Here is a 20,294-nt window from a genome sequence, read left to right on the forward strand (position 1 = left end):
GCGACTGGGGTGGCCGGTGACGTCATTAACCAGTTACTGGTCCAACTGGCCAGCAGCGCTACTGGCGGATCAACCTGCGGTGGCCAGTCAGGGCACGCACTCAGTGCACTGCGTGGCGTACCCGGTGACCTTGACCTCACCTGACCAGCGACCGCCGACCGTGTCCCTGCAATCCCCCCACACTAACGCATTGCGTAACTTCATCCGTAATACATGCTCAGAATAGCGGGCCTGAGCCCTGAGCCCTGAAATGCTCAGCATTTCGGTCGGCGTCAGGCACATCGATAACGGCCGCCCGACCCGCGTATTTACAAATTGCAACCGAGCTCCGCCGTAGGGTATTTTATTTACGCCGTAGTGTATTTCACTTGGGGTATTTTCCACCATACATCTGCCCGAGCGTGGGGTAATTACAATTTGTCGGCGACGTTAAAAAATGATGCAACTTTTTTCGCAGTATAGGTTATCGCATGTGCATATTTTTGCATTTTGGCTGCGATTTTCCCTCGCCCGTATAGGGGGAGGGGTTGAACGGACCCCATCGGTTTTTCGTGAGTAACTCGCGTAAAAACCGTCCGATCGCGACGAAACTTTCAATACCCCCGAGATAACCAATTTTACACCTATCCTTAAAATTTCATGACCCTGACCCAAATGACCTTTGACCTGTGACCTATTTCTCTGAGATCATGTTTGGCCCGAATCGCGATTCGGCGTATGTCGGCTCGCATTAGCCGCGCGTTTGCAAGCTTGTCGTGGTTTCAAACGTTCAAACATGTGATTTGATGTTGCTCCCATGCATTAGGGTGGGTGTCAAGGTCACCTGAAGGTCAGGTTAGGTCACTGACCTTTGATGACCTCGGTTCATTTTGTCGAGTTTTACATGTTTCTAGGCTAGTTTTCGGAGCTGATTTCGAATTTAGCAACCATTTGAACATTTACGAAGTAGTTTTGGTGCCTTTGTAACATGTTACGAAGCTGTCAGAGGCGGTTGACACGTATTACGAATACCCGTCACGACCCCTACCGGTTGACCTGACCTGACCTGACCCGACCTGGTCTAAATGCTTAAAGACATCATCTCTGATAAAAACCAACACGATATTCGTGATCAGCACCCTGGAAAACCCCACAGCAGCCACACTTTACGACTTTCTAACAGGTCCCGATTTTCCCGATTTTCGGGTCATTGACCTGACCTGGAAGGTCACCAGATGACCTAGGACCTTAAAATTGGATATCATCGGCTTCCTCTCGTGACGGGCAACACGCTTGTTTTTCCCGCGAAGCTCCTACTCGATCAGGGGCGAAACGCGAGGGGGGGGGGGGTCGTACCAACCCCCCCCCCCCTTGTGCCGTCGAAGGACGCAAAATGGCCTGTGCCGGCGAGGGTTAAGACTATGCGAGTCTTTTTCGTCGTTGATGTTTCAAATTTGTATCATATCTCAGGGGTGGTAATGCTACCGCTGCCTCGCGGCAGGGTGCCCCTATGGTGGCACTGGCGCCGCCACTGACTGAGTTTAGGGCCCGACTGGCCTCACAAGAGGACCAGTCTGCACCGAACCAACCAAAGTCCAGACCCAGCGTAGGACCAGTCTGGACCGAACCCGCCCCAGCGGAGGACCAGGTCTGCACTGATCCAGCCCTGCAGCGGTGAGCGGAGGACAGGGTCGGGATCCGGGCGGAGAACAGACAGACATTTCAGCCACTGGATTCTCCAGCACACTGGCTTTGATGCAGATTGCAGACCAACGCCGTCTAAGCCTTTGCCTGCGGTTGGGCGGTGCTTGTGGCAGATGGCTCTTCAGACACCTGCTGAACAAGAGCAGGTTCTTGTTCAGGGGATCGCGACTTTTTCCAAGTCATAAGCTGTTAGCCCAGAATGATTGAAATTTGAAGGTTCTATCGGCATCACTCCCCGTTCTTTTAGGGACTTTTAGGTAGCGCGCCGCCCCGCATTAATGCATCGTGGCTTGAATCAGGCATCAGTGCGCGTTCAGAAACCGAGCCCTCCTATGCCGTTTGGTTGAGCGCCTCCAACCATTCATTGGCCAATGTTGCTCCGGTAATACTTGACGTTGGTGGCGGTATTCTGTGACACTATGTCCTATTGGAACATCGCTAAGCAGCTGAACATGCTCCAGATCTGAATATTGCCCTGATGTTTGACGGTGGCGAAGGCCAGCAAGTTCGAGCTGCTGGTCGCCCATACATGGCCGATTTGACGGTTCAAAGGATAACACAGCTCGAACGGCTGTCGGCTGCCCATCCAACCAGACCACCTTACCCTTATCTTTCTTCGACCAGTGGACCGTGGACGCGACCTGGCGTGAAGCCAAAGGTGGTGAACTGGTTGTTTTCCCGTCAGTTTCGCTGTCTTTTTCAGTTTGAAGGGCACTAGAACCAAGTTAAAGGGCAGGTAGCGGTGAACCATGATATGGGACCTCTTATTATCCGACTTGGTAAGAATTCGAGTCAATTTGCGGATTGATTGGTGCCGTTTCCTTGCCGCTATCTTGATGACTCCTCACCACTTGAGAAAGGGCGGCTTTTTTGTGGTCGCGGCCGGGCTGAGTCTGCCACCGAAGTCCCAGCTTATTATGCCTCAGGCAGATGTGCAGTTGGCTGCTGCTGATGTCCAGCTGCTGACAGACCAGCTTCTGGCTCATGACGCCGTGGATGCCGCCATGCAATTTTACCACGAAAGGAGAGATTGCATCCCTTTCTCTCGCAACTGCCTTGGACGACAACTACCATGTGAACCCGTCTGTGAATCGACTCCTACTCAGAGAGAGCAAGAGTCACATGACAAGGTCAGGTCACTGCTGAGTTGAAAACCGATAGCGGAGGCACGTATTCATCCAATATTCCCACTTCTAACATCAGATAGGAAACTTTGCAAACAGATATGGCGAAAAATAGATGTCCAGATAATTTCGTTACACCCTGTACTAAAGTAGTTTTGGCGCCTTCGAAACATGTTACAAAGCTGTCAGAGAAACGTAGCATGTTACGAAGCTGTCAGAGAAACAAAATTAGCGTTCTGCCCCTCCAACTTTTGCTGATTTTTAGAACTTCGTTGCTTAGCAAACCAATCTTGTTCGCAATAAGGAGCTTTGAAATGTCTGTGTAATGCAAAATGTTGGTTCTGTAATTAAAAGAATTGATTCAGTGTTGCACATTGTCTAACTTAATCGGGTATTGTAGGTTCGACAGCTTTTTGCCCCACCAATTTTCCTGGAAAAGCTCCACCCTTGCCTATGGGGTAAAACATAAGGGACAAAAACACAAAACAAGACAGATAAAAAACAAAACAAAATGGACTCATTACCTAATGAAGTTCAGGCTGGAGCAAAAACATATGTGATATGCATCTATGTCAAATAAGAATGAAAGATTAAAATCAACCTGACCAAGTGACCAGGCCTTACTGTCTGACCTGATCCTAACCACCTCACTTCGCCTAAATGCGCTGGTTTGACAAGTGATATATGATAAATGTGCTATTTCATAATTGTCTCCTAACTGTTGAGTGATCAGAAGATTCAAATAATCAGGGTACAATGCTGTGCATAGTGCACACTAATCATATTGTTTTTGTGTAGGCCCTCTGCGCATTTTTGTGTGCACTGCTATGTGCACCTTCAGTAAAAAAATGTGACTGGTGGTACATGACAAAAAGGTTGCACAACTGTGAAGTTCATGCCCTTGGGCTTCCTGGTGCCAAATGCCTATAGCTATAGCAGGATCAGTGAGGGTTGTAGCAATGCTACATACACTGTGCATTGAAGATATTGAAACAAAGTTGATCCATAATTACTATGCTTAACACCTAATCTAAGAAGAAACATAAATGCCCAAATGATACCGCTCTCTGGTCAACATCACACAAATTTATTGACAATACATACTTTGCAGGTACATATTTACATTCATAGCAAATACTTTTAATTTGATTCAGTAACTAGGTGCTAGTAAGCTTGCATCGTTGCAGGTACAACAGTGACCAAATATTAAATCATAAAAAAACCTTCTTGTGGCATTCATCACATACCATTTTACCGAAGAAGTACCCATCTACCATGCAATGATTCTAAATTTTGTCCGCAATCCATCTATATCTCAAAGTTGAGATTTCCAGGTTTTGTTCGAGTATTTCAAGTTTAATGTGTCAGTTCTGACACATTAAACTTGAAATACTCTAACAAAACCTGGAAATGTACAAAAGGAGAATGCAATACTACAAGAACTATGAAGTTCTGAAATTATTCTCACATGCCAGAATGTTGAAACTCTACTTTTGTCGTCCATTTCCATGTTTGATTGAGCCATCATACTGTTTTCGCTCTTCAGTCACAGTCATAAGCTTTTGCACAAATCTGGAATTTTTACCACATCATCTTGAACCATGCTCCAGTCTTTCCAACAAGGTCTGGTACTATGTAGCATCAAAACAATTTTGATTTGTTACAACAGCTTCAGATCATGATAGGCTTGAATGTTACACCACTTGCCAGACAAACATCTACAAAATGTGTATCAATTTCCAAACTAAGCAATTAATGATATCAGTATTTGCAGTTTCCACACAATGTTTCAAAATTGTATTCTATTTTTATATAAAGAAACGCAAATAATCTTCAAATTGTTATTGAAACACTCCCACTTCAAGGGTTCCAGAGGCAAACAAACATTGCGCCAGATTTCGTATGAAATGCGCCATCATCCTTAAGTTTCTACCACAGACGGTAGTTCAACCGCAGCCGTAGTGCGAAAACCCCTGCCAACCTTACCAAACGGCGGAGCTCGGTTGCAATTTGTAAATACGCGCCCGACCCTCGCTGGGCTCTGGTATTAACTGGATTATTTGCCAGCTGGCGCCGTATGGTGGCGCTAGCAGAGCTTCTAACATATAAATGCTAGATATAAAAGAATAAATATTTACCTATCAATTTTTCATTTGAAGACATTTGAAATATTTGTGTCCATCTTACTACCTGGCTTATATATATATTAAATACCTATCGTACGTCGCCAGCTGGCCAGCCAGCTGACGCAATCCAGTTTTTACCGAAGCCCCCCTCGCTCCCCTCCCCCTCCCCACCCTACCGCGAGGGCCGGGGGCGGTCACCTGGTCGGTAAGGGGAGGGGAGGGACGGAGGATTAGTGGGGCCAGGTGGCATTGCGGTGTGTGCGGCGCGTGCTCAACTGAACACTGACAACGACATGTGACACGTGACAGTCACGAATTGTTGGATAGGAACCCGGGCATGGTTTACTTACCGCCACACCTGAGGACATGTTCCAGCGTGAATCAGCTTTGTGAGAGGTTTTATCTGAACAGGATGTGGCTTAATTCGGAGCAGTGAGCGGCGCTGCACCGTGCACACAGCGGAGGCACTGCATCGCATCAGCTGTGCTGTCGAAACCGCCAGCACCGGTACAGCATGTAGACGCGTTCGCGGTTCGCGTGACTTGCGTGGTTCCGTTCAACACGGCACATGCAGCATTGACTGCCGAATGACACAGCCGCTTTGTGTGGAGCTTGAGTGCCTAAGTGCGTAATGACCTTGTCGGTAACGAGCCCAAACCACAACAAAGAACAAGGATGAGGAGCCTAGTAATAGTGATGGCTTTCAGAGCACAGTAGGTACTGCACTTTGAGGTTTCAACTTCGATTTCTGATTGGTGCAGGTCGCAGGAGTTTTGATAGACTCTTAACTAATAATATACTCTTCCCGGATATTTCCTTGCCTAAGCGATCCGTCATTTTCTATGCAGGTCTATCCGTACTTTTCACTGCTCTGACCAGCTCATAACCCCACGTCTTATCCGATCTGTGAGGCAGCTGGAGGGCGCTGAGGTAGCAGTCCGATGTGGGCGGATCGGACGGGCCGACCGGACAGCTGCTAACTCCGGGTATTTCACGGTCAGACAGCGCGGCCATTCCTGGTGATCCGCGGACCTGAACGGACCGAGCCGGCCAGTCACTGCCGCGGCTGATTCGCTGCGCTGGGATACTGGGCAGGCGCTGATACGCCGCACTGGACAGGTGCTGATATAGACGTTAGCTCACTGGACAGTTATAGACAGCGGCTGATCGATCACACTAATGCGTTGTGAAAACCAGTAGATGCCGTGCCTATTCGATTGAGACTGAACCGCCCTGTCGCGTAGTCTTACCGGGCTTAAGTCTAGAGGTTCGCTCATGTTTTGGCAATCTGTGGTTAGCGAAATGAAGTTGCTCACCCATCGTTTGTCCATGGTCTGGTGCCGCGTTACGGAGAGCCTCAATCTCGCTGAGGACATTGACACTTCCTGAGAGACGAGTGGATGGGATTTAATCGGGCGCTTAGCTTAGATGGAATGGGACTTATCTTGCCTGAGAGCGAGTAGATCCAAAGGGAAGTTATTCCCACGGACACTCAAACCTCGAGCTGCTCGATTTAAAGGTGCAGTGTCTACTCAAAAGCAGCATTGTGATGAATTATTATTTATAGGTGCTAAGCTTTTCCAAATGCAGTGGACAATCGTCATGAATCCCAGCAGCGGAACTTCTTGTTCGTCTCCCAAGACAGCCTTTTTAGGTAAAGCGCACCTTTGGCCCCTCCCTGACGTGCTGATGTCCCGGCCCGGCCGCCCCCTGTCCCTCCGTGGTGCCCCGCTGACCGCGCCCTGTCAGCAGCAGGGTGACGCAGAGCGTGGTCCCACCGGCCGCCAGATAGCGGGACACACCTGCACTTACCCTCCACTCTGGGCCGCGACACGACCGGGCCGCGTGAAAAGCCACGCCCAGCCGCTCGGCCGGAACACTACCGTTCGATTCACGTGTTCTGAATCAGCCAGTCTGGAGGTGCGGCGCAAGTCGTGCGCTGCTAGCTTTCGTCGGGCTTTAATGAGTTTTGAATTGCTGAATTGATTGAAGCGAAAATTCCGTCATTTCGCACCTAGGAACGTGCAAAATCGAACAGGTAAAACTGAACTGATATCGAATTATTGATATCCACATTCCGCATGCCTACTCTTTGTGTTAGCTGTGGTGTAATTTAGGCATGCAATATGGCAGACAAGAGCCCGGTGACGTGCTTTGCACTTTCCCGCTACTGATTCTTGTCTTTTTGGCTGGCAGTTTGCAGCAATACCTACGTAATGCACCGCTCACCAGCTGCCTCCCCGCTTGCGTTATTATCACGGTAACTTCACGCCGATGTTATGACATTATCCTTATCACGCAGGTGTTTTGTCATACCTACCTACATAGAACCACACCCCAGAAGTTATTGCAGAGTACCAATAGAGACTGTCTATGATATCTACTGACGTTTAACCCTCAGTGCGTAGTTAAACGTTAGGGGTCTAGCACTGCGCTGTCTCAGTGTCGTCGCCGAATGTCCTCACGCTGCGTTTTGTCTGCGTTCCAGCCGGGCCCCGAACGGTGTCACCAGGCCGGGCCCGCAGCAGAGGGCCGGCGACCGGTCAGAGGCCGGCTCCCGACACTCGGCCGACACGGTGAGTGGCCAGATGACCCGGCCCGAGCTGATCTGACACTGATCTGATCCTGAGTCTGACCTGACCTGGCCTGGCCCTGACTCCTGACGTCTGACCCTGACCTGATCTGATCCTGAGTCTGACCTGACCATTATCTGGCCTGACTCTGACCTGACAATGACCTGGCGGCTGACTCTGACCTGGCTGACCTGAGACGAGCCATTATTTGACCCTGTTTGTGATGGAACGTTGAACCCACCTGCTCGCAGTCGTTTGCCATACAATTCACAACCTTTTCCAAGTCTTTTCCGAGCTTCGTCCCATGAGAAGCTGCGCTACATGAACTAGGCAGCAATCTATAATGGCGCGCTTGTATAAACTGTCGACGGCCGAACGGTCGGTTCGAGGAGCTCATTATGTGCTCTCCCAGTCTCCAGCACGCCCACGCCAATCTCTCACGCTCTGGTGTGCAGCAGTGGAGCGGCTGCAGTGCGCGATACTGTCAACACGGTGCCGTCAATCTGATGAGCCGTAGACTCGATCGATCACACACCGCCGTCGAGAAGACTGCGGCGTAACAACCCCGTCCCAATAAATCAGCTGGCGAGCCCGTTTTGTGGCTATCTCCTGCTCCAGTCCGTCAGCCCTTTTCAATTTGGAGGAAGAAGGGAGAGGCTATCGCACCTGGAGTAGTAAAGTAGTCTTGCCTGGACAGGCGTGTATTTCGTCACAAAACATGGTCCAGAATACAGCTAACCGCGAAGTGCCTTGCGCTTAGCAGGCGCGACCGGCCAATTATTTCGCTGTTACGGAGTTGAGGGAATCTGGAAAACTTTGTTCCTCGGCATGACTTTGTGCTGGATTTAGTAGTTTGTCGTGGACGAAGGGCTGTTGTGTTGTCGCGCACGGTTCGCGGATTCTGCGGGAAAATCCCTCGAGTCACCGCAATAACCGGGCCGCTGTGAGTTATGTCCAACTAGTGGCTGTATCCTCAAGCGCTGTAATACCGGGTTGGCTGTGAGCACGACTGCTGTGATGTCTGCTGAAAAGCCGCAAATGTCTGCAATCTCATTGCGTTATATGCTGTTGAGCATTTATGGTCTGGCTGAGACTTTTCCATTTGTCTGACTGAGAGCTCCCCACCAGTACGCCGGGACAATTCGTGTGCTGCTGTTGGACGCCTTTTTCAGCCCGGAGTCTGTCGTTTCGCATTGCCGGCTCTACCAAAGTTCAGCTGATTCGTTCTGACCGTTTAGGAATCCCGGAGATACCGCACCGGTCTAACTTACGATCACCTCTGCAAGTCTGGCTGGATCCCGGGGCTCTCAGCTGGGACTTTACGACCAGACAACGCCCGACTCTGCCAGGGCGAGCACGGATGTCTGCTCTCGACTGGAACCGTCTGGGGGCCGTCTGGTGCCACCAGGGAGACCACACTGAGTCGAGGACATTGCTGTTGTGCGAGTCACTCGCGATAGCGGCCGTATTCCCCGTGAGCGAGCGCTGCGGGCTCCCGTCCTCCGCCGCTCGGCCCCAGCGTGTGACCGGCCTCCAGCTGCGCGCTGGAAAACACACCGTTACGGCGGTCATTGTTTGGATGCTGCTGGGTCATACCGGGTCAGGAATGGTGGGATCGTAGCAGGTATCTGTCAGTGCTGATCCCTTAGCGGCAAGCGGCCGTGTTTCAAAACTATGGTGGAGTTTTTAGTGTTTTTGAGAGATGGTAGATGCCTAATACAGATTATTGCCCGAAGCGGAGAGGTGATTCGAAATGAGGTATTCCTCCAGCAGGCATCCCCTTGACTTTATTCCAGAGATGCCAAGCGCATGCTCTTTGAGTCAAGATAACCATCCATGGAAAATCTAGAAGCTCGAGACCGAAATCTGGCTGAACTGCTAGTCCTCGGACTTATGCTTCGCTCGAGTTCGTGCCTGGAGAGCGCTGACGCTGACACGGCGGTCCGTGGAGTGTCACTCGTCCGGGCCGTCCCTCGTCGGACCGTGACTGGGGCCGCGCGGCCGGCACTTGGCGTGACCCCAGTGACCCGGATGTGACCCCGGGTCACCGGCGTGAGGTTCCCGGTGACCGGGAGCGGCCATGGTGGTCGGGAGGTCAGAGGGGGTCCGTTGTGGAATGTTTGAGGTGGTGGCTGACTGTGAGTGAGGTGATACGTACTGGAGACAACTGTGCAGAGAAGATATGGGAGCCGGGAGGGGCATGTCAATTCTCAACGCATGCCGCTTCGAACGGAAAGCTATATGGTGGATAACTGATAAGGTGGATTGATTGGGAACTTTTAGCCCAATATTATTTTAAGTACCTACTCTCTTGATTTTTACCTACATTTTCATTACGGGTTTACTGCGAGTCTTTCATGTCATTTCATGATATGAAATAGGTATTAGGTATAATTTATTGATAGGTATGTATTACGATAAATGCAGCCATGATTATATATAATGCCATCCGAATCCATGCATCATGCATGTGTGCTAGCCACTGTTCACTCTACACCCTACACCCCCTTTGTCTGTCAAACCGGTTGGTGACTGTGCGGACCCTGCCGCTGACTTGCGGGGCGGTCCAGCGGCGGCCCTGTGTGTGTCGTCATTCCCCGGCAGCGGTCAGGGTCAGTGTGTCGACCGGCCGACCCGTATCGGCGCACCGATTGTACGGAATCGCCGGTCCGTGGCGGTCCGAACTGGCTCGGCGCGCCGCGAACCGCCCGGTCGCGATCGCCGCTCAGCCCCACCGAGATCACTGCCCCCCGGCCCGGCCCGGCCCGACCCGACCCGGCCCAGCCCGGCTAGAGCCGAGCGCTGTCAGTTCCGGTGCGTGTAGCGGTGGTGGCAGCGGCGGTGGCAATCACGCGCCACCGTTACACGTCCGTACCGCCCCGGGCCAACTCCGCGAAACAAAGGACGCCGAAAGCCGGCCGGAACATGCTGGCGCGGCTCAAATGATGACGAGCTGTTCCGGACTGGACGCCTGCGAGTGTTATGAGTGCTTTTGTTGAGGTCCGCTCTTTTGTTGCATGTATGCTGCTTTAGACGTCTTTTTTAGGCTAATCTGTGATATATTTTGGTAGTTCCCTTTTACGAGCTGTCATCCATGAAATAGAGGTTCAAACTACCGAAGCTCGTTCGGAGTGCCCGGCTGCCCGCAGCGCTCACGGAACTGACTCAGCCCGCAGCACCAAGGCCGCTCTCGTGACTTATTCACGGGGCGGAAAATTGTCTCTCCGGTCGACCGCTCCGAGCTGAGGCCACCGTTTGTCGCGTGTTGTCGACCGCGTCGCTGCAGTATTCACATTCGGGAAGATGACAATGTGCGGCGCGTGGCGGCGCTCCACCGCCGGAGCTCGCTTTAGGAGTGAGGTGAATGGCAAATGTGTATGGTTTTCTGTCGCAGATGACCTGTCACAAACAGCCTTAGCAGCAAATGGACGCGGTCCAAGCGGAGAACTCATGGAAACTTGTCAATGACACAGAATACAGATTGTCTCCAGCGCTATCCTGGTTTGCCGGGGTTTGACACATTCAATCAGATGATAGCTTAAATCCGGTCAGCAACCCTTAACATGAAACCGCGGCGAGGCGAGGCGTATCGGGCTGCGATCAGGCAGCGGGTATCGTTGCCGTGCCGGCAGTATCTGTCCACAGAGCGGCTGGCGGCGTCACTGACGTCCACAGTCGCCCGCGGCGCAGCGGGCGCCCAGTGTCGATAGCGCCGACCTGCCGCGGTCGGGCGGCTACCCGGAGGTGACATGAAGGTCAACGGTCGGGCGACAGCGACGGGCTGCACGCCCAGCTAAATCCCCGCTCCACCCACGCCTTTGTCTCTCCCCCGCCAGCCTCGCCCCTGTCTCGCCCTGTCTCACCCCGTGTTCGTTGAAGCCGCGTGCCGTGTCGTTGTCCGCGTTATGTGCAACCATTCACCTCGGCGCCTGTCGCGGAGGGAGGTGGTGAGGGCGGGTCGGCATGTCCGACAACCACTCTGCTACGGTCCGCCGCCCCGACCCGCCGCCCTACCCGCCGTCCGCCGTCCGCCGTCCGCCGTCCGCCGTCCGCCCCTGTTTGTTCCGGCCGGCAAACGGCAGCGCGTAGGAGGACATGGCCGAACCGAGCTACGCGGTGGTCTCTCAGCTGACAGGACACTCAGCAGACACTCGGGCGTCACTCGACCGCAGCGGGCACTCTTCTGGAGTCCGCACACTCCACTCGGCGGGCTGTCAGTCCACTCCACAGCCGCTCACTGGTCGGTCAGCGGGACGCAGCTTGCGCTCAATAGCCACTCTCGGACCAGCGATATTGGCTATCTGTCTGAGCCAATTTGGCGTTGCCTCTGACGGACCAGCTGCTGATAAAGAGAGAACCGAACGGGGCAGCGTTCGCTCGCAGCTCTATTCGCCTCCCCGGTCCACTCTATAATCACGCGCTGTGGACCCCGCCTCTGTGACGTCCGCCCGTCTGATGGGTGGCCACGACCGATAGTCAGCGTCCTTACCGTCTAATGGTACTGCTCGGCCGGCCGGCGCTCGTCTGACCCTCTGCGGCCGCGGAGATCGATGACGTCTGGGGCGGAGAGACGAGCGGCTCGTGCGGTGTCCGACGGACGGCGCGGCACACAGGTGGCTCCGTTCGGATCACTCGCCTGTCGCCGGAGCGGAGCGGCGGTGACGGATGAGGACGTGCCGTCGCGCGGTGCTCCGCCCGGCGGCATGGCAACGGTGGTCCGCGCCGCGACTCTGTGTAATCCTGGCTAGTGATTGTACGGGCAGGGCAGTGCGGTGGCCGCCGGGCGCAGTAGCCGTTTTCCTGGTGCGCCGTCTGGGTGTGTCGGGTGGTTTGCGGTCATTCTGCCGCCGTTTATGGCCTGCACTTACCCACTGTCAGTCGCAGTGTTGTGGAGCCGGTGTATGTGCCAGTCACGGCTGCTTAGCTTGGTCATTGTCGCTCGGGTGCCAGGCAGGCGCCGGTGAGTCGTTTGTAAAGTCGCGGTGTTGGCAGCCGTTTGCGCCAGCTTATTCCACGACTGACTAGGAACCTCGGCACTCGGGCCAGTTCACAATGATAAAACGAGCTGTCATTGCGGGCTGTCGTAAGGCGCCCAGGGCGGCCCGGACCGGTGCAGGAGTTGTGGACTGTCCTGAACATTTCATTGGGGTTTTCTTGCTCGTACTGACTACAGGGACATGTAGGTCACGTGCGGACGGGGACAAGGTCTACCCTCATCCTTCCTCGGCCGATTTATTAGGCTGCTCCGGGCCTCATGTCGACCTCCGCAGTACGAGAGGGCTGCCGCAGCAATGTGGGGACTGGAAGCGGGCCGAGCAGGTGTCATTTCCTGCCCGGAACCCGCCGCCGAACCAGCCGCTGCCGATGACGCTGCTGACGCCCGCGGCGCCGCGATGACGCCGCCGCGGCGCCCGAACGATGGCGGTTTCCGGTCGCTGGAAGCCGATAAGGCCGGCACAATACCGCAATGGCTGGTAATGGCTCACGCATATGGAGCGGGATTGCCTGTGGTCACTGGTGCCGGGAGCGCACAATGATATCGCGGCCCGGCATCGAGGCAGTGGCGATATTGTTTTAGGAGAAACCGACTTACCGTTGCTAAGTTCTGGATATGCTACCATGCGTATTTTATGCTTTCAATTAAGCAGTTTCACTTTTTTACACACCTTTACCTCAAACGTTGGCTCCTATGGCTTAAATTGGTAAGCATTTGTTATTTTATATAGGTAAGAAAGACTTGTATAGGTTCATCCAAGATTCTTACAGCTGTATTCATCATAAGTCATAATACCCGTTTTCGAGTGTCGTAGACCACATTAAATGTAAAAACTCCCCTACGCCATTCCGACCGGAGAGGCCTTTCAAGGCTGAGGCGGCTATAATTGAATTCGCATGTCGTCGGTCTGTGCGACACAATGCCGTCGCCAGCTGGGCCAGCCCCGTTCCCGCTGTATCCGCCCCCTGCCGCTGCCGGTGCCGCCGGTGCTGTAGTTCGTCCTTCACTCGTCTCCTGTCACCGGGCCGTCTCTCAGAACCCCGGCCGACCGTCTGTCCATAAAGCCCCGGGCGTGTTTGACCGGCCCCACCTGGGGAGGGGGAGGGGATTGGAGGGAGCGTGGCCGTGATTGCGCCAGTGCCAGTCGGCTGTGGACTGGACTGGATTCCTGGATTCCTGTGATGGTTCCGTGTGGGAGAACATACCCGGTGCGATGTGACTGGTTGCGGTTTCGGAGCTGCCGTTGCAGGCTGCGCATTTTTTTGGTAGTCGTGCGATGAGCAAAGTGCTGCAGGTGGCTGTTAGTGTTATCTCTGTGAGATCAGTTTTTACCCATGCGTTACTTAGTGAATGCAAGGCTCGATTCGAACACTGGCAACAGGAGCTGTCCCCGCGTCAATGCTGCAGGGCTGTTCAGTATAGCCCTCGTTCTTACTGCTCACTGCTGCCGAACTCAAGGTCAGATGCCGGCAGGATCAATGTCAGCATGTCTCCACAGGTCCTCAATAGCACCTCTCCTGAGGATTCATTGTCCTTCGTTTCTCGCAACCACCGAGTCGATCATAATTGTGGTCTGGTGTTTTAGCAGCAGAAGGTGACAGAAATGCCTTCTGACTGACTCAGAGAGCGCCAGCCGAGTGTTGACCGTGCCTGGCCCCGCCGTCTGCCGGCGGCTGGGAGTGCCTGAGCCGCGGCTTAGCTCGCCGATAAGGATCGTGAGCCCTCGAGCTCGATATCTGCACGGTCGTGGTCGCCAAGTTCAGTACATATCAGCGGAACGTGCCGTCTGGTGCATTATCGAACAGCGGGTAACTGTATACCTATTACCTACTCGGTGAGTGGGTACCTTCGCGAGCGATATGGTTTGTGAATAGAAGAATTATGTTGGCATAGCCAGATATAGACATTTAACTGTGAATGATTATACGTTTATGGCGCAGTCAAATGGACTACTTGACCTTGATATAAGTGCACCCGGATTTCGCAGCATCGAGCCCTTGCCTCGTGCCCTGAACCGCTGAACAAACAGCGCTCAAGGTCGCGGCTCCGGCTGTTTGCCCGTTCCTCACGGGGAGAAGCCGCTGGCGCTGACCGTAGCCGGCGCCTGCAGGGCAGTGGCGGTCAGCACATACGCGCCGTCATCATTCGAGCTATGTGCAGTGTGTACACAACCCGGCGGCGGGCCGGCGGCGGTGGCGGCGGAGCAGTGAAAGTGTGCCGACCTCTGGCGGCACTCCGTCCGGCGGGGTCACCGCTCCTCCAGCTGACACGGCGCCCGGCCTTTCACCCAGCCCGTGACCCTGCCGCCGACGGCCGCCGGATCGTCGCTGGGAGGCTTCTCAGCTCGCAGTTCGATCAGAGCGGAGCCGGCCGCCACTCTATCGGGTCTCGATCGGCCTCGAGGCGGGATGACGCCAGAAATGGGCGCAGAAATAACGCTAGAAATGACGCCAGAGCTCGCTTCATGGTTTCGCCCGATAACGGCAGCGAATCCACCGCTCGGGCTTCGATTTACGGTCTCTGCCATGTGCCGATCTTATCGCGGTTAAGGGATATTTCCTGGATGCTTTCGGGGTCGTTACAACGCTGCATACATCGAATTCTTCCCGGCAAACTCTTGTTTTCCTTCGGTAATACTTGTTTTCCTTCGGTAATAGCCAACTGCGCGGACCCATCAGCTGATGGTTGTAGAGTTGGCAGTCTGTGACTTCTCTACTCGACTGTTGGTCAAGGTGACCAACGTGTGCTTGTCCCAGCTCATGCCACTTGACACACAGCTGGCAATATGCGCGTCAGCTACCATCTCCCTCAGCCCTGCGGACCGCCCGCGCCGTCCCACGCACACACTCGACCCACTGCGCGGCAGTGCCGGACAGGACAGGACACAATGGCCGGGGCTGACGCCCACGATGTCCTCGTGGGCGGGCCGCGCTCCGCCCTGGCCCGCTCGTCGTGCCATCCGCCTGACTGACGGGCGGGCTGGCGGGGAGACTGGCGGTCGATGTGTGGACTCAGAGATACGGACGGAGACGGGCAGTGACCGGCAAGGCATGGTGGCCGACGGAGGGCAAGTAGGCAGACGGCAAGCCATGTAGGATGTTGAGATAGGGTAAGGTGGTTACAGGGAAGGCATGAAACGTGGATGAACGGAAGTGGCCTAGCAGGGTGGACAGACTAAAGGTACGGGGTGGAGGCACGGTGGACGGAAGGAGGGGCATGCGACGATTAATGTTTGAAAGAAAGGTGTGGCGTTGTGGCCAGGGATGAGCCAGTGGCGGCGATCCTCCGTGCCCGGCCGGCCGGTGGAACCACCGCTGCCCCCGACGGACCACCGCCGGCCCTGTGGGACCACCGCCGGTCCTGTCGGCTGGCCCGCTGGGACCACGGCTGGCCCGCCGGCCGCCGGTACCGGGTCGATGACGCCGCCGCCGGGCCCGGCCGCCGGCGATACCAGCACGGCTCCGTGAGAACGGCCAGTAGCGGCCATTCATGCCGGCCGGCCTGCTTCGGCCCTGGGCCAATTCCGCCCCGGTCGACCGGCCGGTTCCGGTGCCAACTGGCCGTCCAGGTCCGGTACTGACCGGCCGACCACGGTCACGGCGTATCAGCCGCAGCTGCCTCAGCCCGGCCCGGGAGCCGGAGCTTGCAGCCGCGACTCTGCACTACCTCGGGACAGAACGGGCCGCGGCGGGCTGAAACGCGGACGGTGCGGCTCTCACGACCCGGTCTGGCTGACGTGACCCCGTCACAGCCGGTCTGAGTGAGCCGTCTGCCGCCGACGGACTGGCCCCGGGGTCACGTAAGCGAGCCGTCATCGCTCCACCGTTCCGTCACCGGGGTTCTTTGTGCCGTCAGCGGCCGGTCTTTGGTGTGCTGTCCCAGCTCGCCATCAGCTCGTTATGATGAAGTCATGTCTGACGAGGCAGATGGCCTATTGTGCCTCCACCACTCCCTAAAGTCACACATCGACGCAGTCATGTGCTGGCCATGGCCTGTTCGTGAGGCTGTTTTCCGTGGAGTGGAGTGGGACTTGGTTCTATAGTGCGTAGCTTGTGTTGGTGAAATAATCCTCGACTGGGTATCGGAATCAGTTTCGCGACAATGCAGTCGTATATAGGTACCGCTTTTCATCGTGTTTTATTTGCTTTTTTAGTTGGGGACGTTGTTAACTATAAAAGAAGTTTGACCAGGCCATTTTGCTGGTCGGTCGTTCAGTTATTGAAGTCGAAAATGAGTGACATTGCCGCTCAGTCATGAACTCATGTTTTTTATTTGTTCGCCTTCGTCATTTCGCCATTGGATAATTATTGTTAAAGCGGAGAGCTAGGTGTTCTGTCACACTGTCGTGCTCCACCCCATCTTATCCCGTTCTGTAGCGTCTTAACTCCTAATCATAAGGTCAAGTAGAGCCTGCAGGGTTGTTGGCAAGATAAGAAAGGGCATGGCCCACCTAGGCAAGATTTGTATCATATGCCAGAACACGGTTCAATCAGGCTTTCACGATTTATACCCAAGGGCGCCAGAACCTTCTTGGAAATCAGCCGAGCATGCACAAATTGCACAATGCAAATGCCGCAATGACGTTATGTTGCGTTATGGAATATACCTGTCGGCAATGGGACTGTTCTTTGATTGTTTCCAAATAACGACGTTTTATTTTTATTAATTGATGTACCATGGTAGGTTCCTTTTTCATGATTTATTTTATCTACAGTGACCTTTAAAAGCTACCTTCTATGAAGCAGGCAATTTATCCCATAAGCCTTTGGAGCTTACCGGCAGCGAACGCTGCAAAACCGTTTAATTTAATCTGCATTCTGCTCGTGTGAAATTGCCCAAGACAGCTCGACTTTCTCCAGATTATTAAATACGCACTGGCATGTCGTTTCTAAAGCGGCTAACCGGAAAGAGCCGCTTATCTAGTACCAGCTATGAGCTAGCTATCTTATTACACGGTCAGACTTAGAAATGCTTAGTCAGCCCCTGGTGCGTATTAATTAGCCGCCCTACTGTCTACTGAGGAGAGGACGTTGGAGCGTCGCCCATTAGGCTCTTTCCGAATAAACAAGGACTGTACTGCGGCAAATATCTATAAAAATGCATATCTCAGATGATAGGTTTCGTGATGTATATGATCAGTTTGTCAGTGCAATTGGTGACATACCTACATTATAATTCAATAGTAGAAAATGAAACCGGTCATTCTTCCTTCGGTCATTAACAAGAAACACCATCAAACTTAGATGGGAAAATGCATCATTACCCCCTAGATTATATCAGTCCCCCTTCCTCAAAATTGACACCCACTCACTCAGTTTGGCTCGGAAATCCATGAACCCCATCGGATTGTAAGTGTCCGTGTGTTGGAAGTGCAGGAAATGTATTCGCCGTCTTCACTTCATATATTCCTGACTGATCGATAGAGAGGTATGCGCTGTGCGCATTGCGTAGGTGTGCGTATGAAGTAGGCGAAAGTTCGTGACTAATAATGCGTTTCAGCAATGCGCCGCGCAAATTACGCATACCGGCAAGTGGAATGACAGCCAATACTCACACACACACACACACACACACACACACAATGTTTATTATCAGAGACAGAAAGATTCTGGAAGAATGCAGCAGAGGGATGCAAAAGCGCAAAGCGCTTGAGTTTGAGCATCACTCTGGAAGAAGAAAATACAAACAAACAGACAAAAACATACCAGATGAGATCCTGAACTTAACATACAGAAAACATTAGATAGGCAAAACTCAAAGCATACGAGTTGGCTGTCGCCGCCACGACAGACACCGAGCAGTAAAGCAGTGTGCGCGAGCCACCGCACGGTCAGCCCGGAGCGCCACGTCCAACCGCAGCCTGACACCCTAGATCAAGGTGGCATCTTGGTGTTGAATTTAGTGTTCTGTAAACCGGTTTGATGATAAAATGAATTTTTGAAAGAGATGTGCGACCGCGCAGCCGCTCTCATCGTCCAGAGTTTCACCGTGAATAAGGAAGTCAAGTTTTTGCTTAGGAGAAATTTCATTTAGCTCAATACCTATTTGATAAGAGATAGTTTGAAACATTTCTAGCCTTAGTGGTTCGTAGAGTGGACAGTCAAGGATATAATGCCGAACGTTCTCGTTTGGAAAGCCACAAGCACACATTGATGTTTCACTTTTTTGAATTTGGAAGAGATGAGAGTTCAGGTGACTCATTCCGGTTCTTAGTCTTGTGTGTAAAATATTTCCCAATTTAGACCCAGTTTCATAAAATTTCGGAGGCTTGGTCACCCCCAGCCGCTCAGAAATGGTCTTTTTGAAGGATGTTCGTGGCAGGGATCGGATGGTTTCGGGGAGATCATTCCAGTGTTTAGCTGTTAATGGAAAAAATGAATTATGGTACGAAGTGGTCCGGCTAGGTGTTGTTGTATGTGTACTGGCATTCCTTAAGACTCGTCCGGTGTTTTCAGCGCGTGTGTGAGGCATTGTATTTTTAATATATTGTGGTGTGTACTCTTCGTGACTGTTGAATGTGTGATAAAGTGTTATTCTATGCATGCGTCTTCTTGTCGATAGTCTATCCCACCCTAAGTCGAGTAAAAGCTTGTCAGTCGGTGTTCTAAATAAGGTTGCTGTCACGAGTCTTGCCGCTCTGTTTTGTAGTCTCTCGAGTCGCATGGCGTCGTGTGTCGTGATATGTCCGTCGTATACTGTGTCGCAATAGTCGAAGTGTGGTCTGATATACGTCTTATAAATTTGGTCGAGAATGGGCCTGGGTACGTACTGTGCAATTGGATATAGTGGGCTTAGTGATTTGTTGACCTTTTTACAAATTTTGTTGATGTGATGGTGAAAATGTAGGTCATTGGAGAATGTTAATCCCAGATGAGTGTGGTTTTCATGAATGGGTATGGGATTCCTACCAAATGTGAGACGTGGTGCTGTGAAATTATTTCTACGTGAAAATGTTTGCTGGACTGTCTTTGTTGTGTTGAATGTAATTGCCCATTTTCTGCCATATTTATATATTTCGTCAAGGTCGCGTTGAAGTGAAAGTTCTACGTCGTGGAGGTCTGTCGTTGAGTGGGATGCGTGGAGAGATGTGTCGTCTGCGAAAAGTAAAATTTCATTGTCGATATTTTGTTGAATTCCGTCAAGATACATTAAGGCTAAGAGAGGTCCGAGTACAGAGCCTTGAGGACAGCCAGCGTTAACAATTTGTTGGTTCGAAAAGGTGTTGTTTATTTGCACTCGTTGTCGTCTGTCACTGAGGTAGGAAGTCAACCATTTTAACAGTGAGTTAGTTATGCCAAAGTCATGTTTGCATTTGTATAATAGTCCTTGGTGCCAGATCTTGTCAAAATATTTTGATATGTCCAGTTAAATTACTGTGAAGTCATGTCCTGAGTCGAGTGATTTGTGCATGTTATGGGTCAAATAAAGTAATTGTTGTTCCGTGCTGTGCTTTTTCCGGTATCCACTCTGTTTGTCAGTCAATAATAAGTGTTCTGTTAAATGATCATAAATGCGTTTGTGGACAATTTTTTCAAAAACTTTTGAAAGGGAAGATAAAAGACTGATGGGTCGGTAACAGGTATAATCAGATGGTGATCCATTATTTTTATATATGGGTTTCACATTGGCCTGTTTAAACGTTGAAGGATAAATTCCAGACGCGAGAGACTTATTAAACAATTTCGAAAGTGGGCCTGCTATGATGAGTGCACATAATTTTAATATTTTTACTGGGATTTTGTCCGGGCCAGTGGATTTATTAGAGTCAAGGGAGTTTAAGATTCGTAGAACT

At 52.4% G+C, this 20,294-nt stretch overlaps 1 protein-coding gene across 5 annotated transcripts in view; it reads left to right on the forward strand.

Moving 5' to 3' along the window:
* LOC122391398 overlaps positions 1-20,294 on the forward strand; it is a 58,194-nt gene that overhangs the window by 25,143 nt on the left and 12,757 nt on the right. For all 5 annotated transcript variants that reach the window (XR_006258340.1, XM_043385250.1, XM_043385252.1 and 2 more), the window contains exon 12: positions 7,422-7,509. Coding sequence is in view for 4 of the 5 variants with exons in the window: in XM_043385250.1 (XP_043241185.1) it covers positions 7,422-7,509 (88 nt within the window). In the remaining variant the exon portion in view is untranslated. The remainder of the gene's footprint in view (positions 1-7,421; positions 7,510-20,294) is intronic.

Source organism: Amphibalanus amphitrite, unplaced genomic scaffold (assembly GCF_019059575.1).
Source record: "Amphibalanus amphitrite isolate SeventyFive unplaced genomic scaffold, NRLGWU_Aamphi_draft 000435F_arrow, whole genome shotgun sequence".
Taxonomy (NCBI): Eukaryota; Metazoa; Arthropoda; class Thecostraca; order Balanomorpha; family Balanidae; genus Amphibalanus; species Amphibalanus amphitrite.